The sequence below is a fragment of the Orycteropus afer genome, unplaced genomic scaffold (genome assembly GCF_000298275.1).
Source record: "Orycteropus afer afer isolate SDZICR_OR568_19922 unplaced genomic scaffold, OryAfe1.0 scaffold00111, whole genome shotgun sequence".
Lineage (NCBI taxonomy): Eukaryota > Metazoa > Chordata > Mammalia > Tubulidentata > Orycteropodidae > Orycteropus > Orycteropus afer.
Window position 1 is genome coordinate 7,472,580 of NW_006921698.1, and position 8,245 is coordinate 7,480,824.

General features: G+C 35.2%; 1 protein-coding gene across 1 annotated transcript in view; it reads right to left on the bottom strand.

Annotated features, from left to right (window-relative positions):
- MAP4K5 (mitogen-activated protein kinase kinase kinase kinase 5) overlaps nucleotides 1–8,245 on the bottom strand; it is a 182,637-nt gene that overhangs the window by 13,492 nt on the left and 160,900 nt on the right. The window contains exons 24-27 of the mRNA XM_042781362.1: nucleotides 6,511–6,569; nucleotides 4,404–4,507; nucleotides 3,942–4,119; nucleotides 509–577 (exon numbers count right to left, since the gene is read on the bottom strand). Coding sequence (XP_042637296.1) covers nucleotides 509–577; nucleotides 3,942–4,119; nucleotides 4,404–4,507; nucleotides 6,511–6,569 — 410 coding nt within the window. The remainder of the gene's footprint in view (nucleotides 1–508; nucleotides 578–3,941; nucleotides 4,120–4,403; nucleotides 4,508–6,510; nucleotides 6,570–8,245) is intronic.

Sequence of the window (8,245 nt, forward strand, 5' to 3'; positions counted from 1 at the left end):
AGGAGGAGCCGGGGCCATCCACTTCTCAAAGAATTGGCCAGTGAAAACCTTATGAACAGCAGTGAAACACTGTCTGGTATATTACTGGAAAACCAAGAGGTGAAGTTGTCAAATTCATAAGTACGTAAGAATCCCACTCTCATGAGATTCCAAAAGTTCATGTTATAGAACTATTCTATTAGTGACCTTAATAGTATAACCTATTTTTTTCATTAATTATAATGAAGTATGAGATGGAATAGTTTTATACAGTATTTTACCCTGAGATTATAGCAAACTATTATACAATGTTTCCAAGTAGATCAAACATAAAATAAAGAAAGAAGTTACAGAGGCTAGTACTGACAAACAGATCAATTAATTACTGTATTTTTAGTCAATTTAGGTTTTATGTCAGTAGAACAAGGTAGAAAAGTGATAATCTTGAATGAGTTTAATAGAATCAATTCCATTAAAAGAACTGTTATATCAAGTATCTCTTCTGAAGAAACTTTAAAATAGTACTTACTGTCTAAACACACTAAAACTGTATCTCTCTCCAACTGTGTTACATGAATGGAATCTAACTGTTGGCTGCCTAGAGGAAAAAAAAGGTTACAGTTAAAAAACACTACTTTATAAAAGTAAAACTCAGAAAATAAACACAAATTCTGACTTTTGCTATCACTTAAAACTAATCTTTGAATTCTAACACAGAGATTGTATTTTTTAATGATTGTTATATTTTCAAAAATTATATGTTAGTCAAATTAGGAAAACAACTTATATTCTAATTTAGCTGAGAACTCCTCAATATTTCATTTAATTACTACATCAGCAAATTCTAGAAAAGTGAGTTACAAAGATAAAAATGAGAGAAACAGGAAATATGAGGAAGAAAGTATATATACTGTATATAATGGTTAGATTTTTGCTCTTTGCTTTCCCAGTGGGAAGATGGAAACAAGATCAGTTAAGTTACAGTGTTCCTGAGATAAAATAAAAGAACCAATGATTCTGATATAGCAAAAAGATTAATGATACTATAGTCAGAGAGAAATTTCTCCAGGTATTGGGAGTGTCTGTGAAGGTGGTGGTGGTAGGAAGAGGGTCCTTTACAAAGAAGACACTAACATAACGAAGAATATTGTTAACAACATCTTTGCAAAAAACAATTCTCATCATTTTGCTGATATCTACAGGACTGCTTAATTGCTAAAAGATGTGATAATATTTTTGCTAAACATTCTATGCTCAGCACTCAGATCTTAAGAATGGTCTGGCTGAATCTAAGAACAGATTTTAGATTATTTAGTGCAGTGCTTACTTTGGGAAGTCCATGAATCCTCTACCTGGAAAAAATTTTGGGAAAATAGGAAAGCCGGCAATTCAGAGACTATCAGAAGATGCCTTGGGACCAGACATTCCCTGACAGCAGAGGCTGGTAACTCAGCCTCTTCCCCTCTTTCCTCTTTTTCCTGGGAAACTCCCTCCCTGTTCTGGGTACACAGAAAACTCTCAGCTCTGCTTATGCATGCACATCATGTGGCACCTGGCCAACCTTATTACTATATCAGTTCTTGCAGGAAGGTAATAATGTCTGTCATCTGCAGCACAGAGGGGTGTGTAGAGACAACCAGCCCTCTGCTGGCTGTGGAGTGACCTCTTGGCTATGGGGGACAAACGCCCACTAATGAAGCTGACTTTGCTCTGTCTCTTCTCTATGTGAGTAAAGCAATGTTTTAAACAGTGCCTGTAAGTTATGTCTTTCTCAAAGACCTCAGACATTGGCTCAAAAATATTATTTCAGGGTGCTTATGGATCGTCCAAAGCCCATTAGAATTCTTCACAGTGAAGAATTCGGAACTACAGAATCCATAAACTGTCTCTCAGACAACTCTCTAAAATAATAGTATTTCTCAGGTAACCTATGTTCATGCATTAATTCACAAATATTTCCTAAAATATCACAATATGGTAAAAAGCACCCTAGGTAATGAGAACACAGCCTACAGCTATAAAAAACAATAAGACAAAGAGTATTGGAGTAGAAGCACATTTAACTGTTATTGTTGCCAGTTCAAGGCAGAGTCATGTCCTTTTTGACCGTGAACACAGATGGAAGGTGGATTAGCAACCACTTATGAAAACTGAGATGCCTAAAGGGGCAAAGTACTGGACTAGCAAGGCTGCTGCACCTCTATTTTAGGGTGATACTGGAATGATTCCCTCAGGCAGAGTCCTGGTCCTCCTCAGGAAGCAATTTTGGGCCTCTTAATTTTCACCTAGACAATTTTAAAAGTGGGAAATAGTATACCTCAGGCATTCAAAAACAAAGCAAAGAACAATAAACTCTCAAAAAACCCCAAAACTCAAAAGAAGAGTTTGGACTAGGTTGTTAAATTTTTAGGAATTTTGTCAATCAGTTGACATCAAGATGATGTCTTCAAATTGACCATGTTGGGAGTCAATACCACAGAAATAGGCAACTGCTACACACCAGCCTTCCCTGCAACTCAAGAGCCTGTTGTTAAACATTTACTGGGACATCACTGGTTCATAATGATTCTTATTCTGAAAGTGAAAGTGTGGACTCTACAGTATCTTCCACAGCTAAATTCCAAAATGAATTCTTACAATTTAGCCTATGTTATGGACTGAACTGTAGTACCCAAAAATATGTGCTGAAAATCCCAACTTCTGTATCTATGCATGTAATCCCATTTGGAAGCAGGGTTTTCTTTGTTAAGTTAATGAGATGATATCAGTGTAGAGTGTGTCTTAAGCCAATTACTTTTGAGATATAAAAGGGCAGATTAGGCACTGAACCAAGCAAGCATAAATGGGGAAAAGAGACATGTCACATGGAGATCTCCAAAGAATAACGAAAAATGCTAGAACAGTTGGGACAAGGATCTTTCCTCAGAGCAGTGACAGAGGGAAAGCCTTCCCCTAGAGCCAGTGCCCTGAATTCGGACTTCTAGCCTCCTAAATAGTGAGAAAATAAATATCTGTTGCTAAAGCCACCACTTACGATATTTCTGGTAGTGCATCAGTAAGAAACTAAAACAGACAATAACTGTCCAAAAGTCAAAGATATTTCACAAAAAAGATACTTGTAAAGGATTTCTTCACAAGGTAGTAAAGAAGGTAACAGTGGTCATATAATGAAACAGCCACAACAAAAGCCTGTTTGATTTCATATGTAAAAATGGCTTGAAAAATCTGAGGCTGCAAATGATCAAATACCAGCACAATAAGTAGGGAACTGGTATATGAAGATCCCTCCTTTCCCTTATGCAGTTTTAAAAAGTGAATTCTTGATTGATTTTGTTCTAATTAAAAATGTGAAAATAAATTTCTCAATCTTTTCTGAGGCTTCACTTAAGTATATTTAATACAAATTCTATGCTAATCAATCATTTTCATTTGGAAAGTGCAGAAGACATTTCACTTATCTTTAATTACTGATAAAGGTTGGAGGTCACACTTGAGAAGCTTCTTTCTATTCAAATTTGAAAAGCACACTAAATGATTCAAAGTGAGGGAAATAAAGCAACAACAAGAAAAAAAGGTAAATCTCTTTGCTTAAAAAGCTGATAAAATTTGAAAAATAACTTAAAAGAACTCAATTATCTATCAAGTCCAAGGATGAACTGGTAACAACTAAGACCATTTTTAATTGTCAGGAATCTTTAAAATTTTTCTTGGTAAAAGAATCTGTGTAAAACTGCCTCTGGCAAATAGATTTATATACTACATGTATATGATTCTCTGGGCTTACTCAAGAAACTATGTGCTGAATATTTAAAAGACTCTAAGCTGGCTGAACCTGTTATTTATATATATATATATATATTTATTTATATATATATATATATATTTATTTATATATATATATATATATTTTTTTTTTGCATGCAAAAGCATCAGTATTCTAATATAAGATGAAAAATACTTACCTGCACCAATTTCTGTAAACCACGAAGATGCAGAGTTTAAGTTGATTGTCTCAAACTGAACTACCTGATTTAATTCGGTGCCCTTGCTAATAGCTACACAGACCATAGGATATTCTTGTTCCGGTATCACTAGCATTTCAAAAACATTCAAAGGACTTGGCAAAGGGAAATCAAAGTGCTGCAAAAAATAAGAAACAACTATATTTTAGAAACAATTTCCCCATTTATACTGTTGTTGAGCAAAACCAGCAGAAAAGCCTCATTTTTTCAAATTTATCTAATTCTAAAAAGGATACCTTTAAGATAATAATGATGAGTATTTTCAAGTAATTGGCCATACTTTTTTTATGGCTATAATGTTTCTAAAATTTATTAACGTAAGTTAAAGAGGAACTCTTAAAAAGAACACAAAAACCCCTAGTATTTTCTAACAACAACAAAGTAAGCTTAAGTAGTATATACCTTTATCAGCATGAATTTCTGCATTGGCTCATACCACTGGAGTAAAACAATTCCAGACTGTAAAGCTCCACAGAGGTATTTATGTCCTGTATAAGGGTTCCTGACTGAAAAGAAAAACAGAAACATACAGACATGAAACACTGAGTATCTATATATGGAAAATATAATTAGTTAAAAGCAACAACTGACCTATATTCACCTAAAAGCTAACCTAACACTCTTAATAAATTCAGTGCTGATAGGAGGAAAAAGACAATGAAATGTGGCTTGACACTGATAACAAATTATGGAAGAAACTATTTGAAATGGTTATTTAGCTGATATATATAAACATACTGTTTCTGTTCACCACAGAGTCTTTTGGTTTTGTTATCCTTTTTTAACTTGCGTATCTCTGTTTTAAATTATATAATCTTTTTTCTAAAAACTTGTAATAAGCCAAGTTCTTAAACACAAAAACCTTTTACAAGAACAATACTTTAGGCACTAAAAATAGCCTAAAGAGTCACTTCTTAAACAAACTGACTGAAAGGGAATCCTGACAAGACAGTATATGAGGCAATTAAAATCTATGATCCCATTTCTGGTGTAGTAGTTCACATCTATCTACTGTAGACAAGATAAAAATAATTAATCACTTTACATCTTTGACTTAACATCCTTGACTTAAATCTACACAAACTCAACTGGGTCCTTTTTTTCCCTCAAATTGGCTCTGATTGAAAATAATATATGTTGGTGTAAGAGTAGTAATTTATAATAAGCACTCTTTCATTTATTAATTTATATCTTAGACTTTTAGTTTCTAGAGCTTTTTGTGAGTCATAGATCTTGGAAATTTGGTAACAGATATGAACCAATTTCTCCCTAGAAAAATGCTCACAAAACTTGTTTACAATTGTAGGAGGTACATGGTTAAATGTTTCCATTCTAGAGAATAAGAAATTCTTATGTAGCATGGAGATCAATGTGTAAGTTCATTAAATATTAAACAAAAAGGATAAATAGGAAGTTGTAAGCACAAGATCTGAAGTCATTAGACTTGGGTCTAATTCCAGGTTCTGTTATTTATTAGTGATATGACAAGTATCATGGGATTGTTTTGGGGATTAAACGAGATAAGATAATGTCCATAAAGTAGTAATGAATATTACTTATGGTACATAGTAAGGGTTGAATAAAGAACCTGGATAGTGCAATGGTTAAGCACTGTGCTGCTAAATGAAAGGTTGGCTGTTTGAACCTACCACAGGGATTCTGTGAGATAAAAGACCTGGTAATCTGCTTTCATAAAGATTACAGTCTAGGACATCCTATGGGGCAGTTCTACTCAGACTGACTTGACAAAGGTTGGCTGTTTGAACCTACCACAGGGATTCTGTGAGATAAAAGACCTGGTAATCTGCTTTCATAAAGATTACAGTCTAGGAAATCCTATGGGACAGTTCTACTCAGACTGACTTGACAGCACAGAACAACAAAAAGAACAAGTGTTGGATAAACAAAAGCCAGGATAATAGGAGAGATATAACCTCAGTGACAATGGTTAAAAAAACTTTAAGAAAGCAATGTTCAGGGGAAAACATTAAGCATACTATCTCTTAAGATTTTTATTTCATGTCCCAGTCATATTCTTGTGCTTCCATAGTCCACTGACCATTTCATGACTGAATTAATTCCTGCTTTGAATTTGTTTGTTGATACTATGTGTTTTAATATAAAGCAAGCTGCAATCAAGAGAAAAAAGTATTTTTAAGGTAATAAGGATTTTGATATAATTATGTGGGACATACATGTCTCAAGTGGACTTTGGCTAGATTGGTGTGGTGAACTCTGGTTAGACTGGTGCGGTGAGGCCTGTTTCTTCAGATTCATGCAGTTATAAAGGTCCCCACCATGCACTACAACTGGGATAGCAGCCCCCAAAGGAACCTGAGGCTAAAAATGATGGTGAGCGATATATACGCCATGAATCATTAAAGGGTTAACCACTTAATAAAAACAAAAAGCCTACCCTCCTTTCTATTTAATTCTGTAAGATGTTTTGGGTAATTTTAAAGATGTCAAACATTCTAACCACCCAGTTTAACAAATAGTATTTACTCACCTATGCAACATTTGTGACAGCCTTTTGTATCAGGAATCTTTGTTGTTAAAGCGAACTTTCTGAAAACATAAGACAATATCAATGTACTCTACACAACGCACTGCCATCGAGTCAGATCTGACTCACAGCAATCCCTCCTTGGGTTTCTGAGGCAGTATCACTACGGAAGTAGATTGCCCAACCTTCTTTCTGAGGAGTGGCTGGTGGGTTTGAATGGCCAGCCTTCTGGTTAACAGTCAAATGCCTTAGGCACTATACTACGAGAGCTCCTGTATTCCACTATAGTGGTTCCTTAACAGTAAACTTTGAATCAGCTGTATCAGAATCATTCAAGGAGCTTAAAAAAAAAAAAAAAAAATCTTGGACTTTGAATCCCGAGTATCTGGTTTTACAAGACTGGGATAAGGCCTATGAATCTGTATTTAAAAACTTCTCCCACCACTCGTCTGTCAGTTTGTTATACTGCAGTGGCTTCTGTGTTGCTATGAGGCTGAAGACTATGGTATTTCAAGTATCAGCAGGGTTACCCATGATGGACAGGTTTCAGCAGAGCTTCAAGACTAAGAAAGACTGAAGAAGGAAGGGGTCACCCACTTCTCAAAGAATTGGCCAGTGAAAACCTTATGAATAGCAGCGAAACGTTGTCTGATACAGTGCTGGAAGATGAGCCCCTCAGGTTGGAAGGCATTCAAAATACAACTGGGGAAGAGCTGACTCCTCAAAGCAGAGTCCTCAATGGCGTGGATGGGGTAAAGCTTTCGGCACCTCCACTGCTGATGGGACACGATTCAAAACGGGAAGAAACAGCTGCAAACAGCCATCAATAATCAGAATGTGGAATGTATGAAATATGAATGTAGGAAAATTGGAAGTTGTCAAAAATGAAATGGAAAGCATAAAGATCAATATCCTAGGCATTAGTGAGAAGAAATGAACTGGTATTGGCCATTTTGAATCAGGAATCACATGATCTACTATGCTGGGAATAAGAAATTGTAGAGGAATGGTGTCACATTCATCGTTGCAAAGAATATTGCAATACTGAAAAATTCTATGGACTATCTATCCTAAAGTACAATGTCAGTGACAGGATAATATCCATACACCTACAAGGAGGATCAGCTAATACTACTATTATTCAAAGTATACACCAAACACTAAAGCCAAAGATGAGGAAATGAAACATTTTTACCAACCTCTGCAGTCTGAAATTGACCAAACATTCAAAAAAGATGTCTTGATTATTACTAGTGATTGGAATGCAAAGTTGGAAACAAAGAAAAATCGCTGGTAGTTGGAAAATATGACCTTAGTGATAGAAATGCTGCTGGAGATGACATGATAACAATTTTGCAAGACCAACTTATTTTCTGCAAATACCTTTTTTCAACAACATAAACAGTGGACTATGACAGATGGAATAAGATTGACTACATCTGTGGAAAGAGGCGATGGAGAAGCTCAGGCCAGGAGCTGACTGTGGAACAGATCATCAACTGCTCATATGCAAGTTCAAGTTGAAGCTGAAGACAATTATTACAAGTCCATGATACACTGAATACCAATGACTGAAAATCAGATAAGTTGTTGGATGACATAAAGAACATTATACATGAAGAAAGCAAAAGGTTATTAAAAAGACAGGAATGCAAGGAAAAACCAAAATGGATGTCAGAAGAGACTCTCAAACTTACTCTTGCTCTTGAATGGAGAGTTAAAGCAAATGAAAAGAATG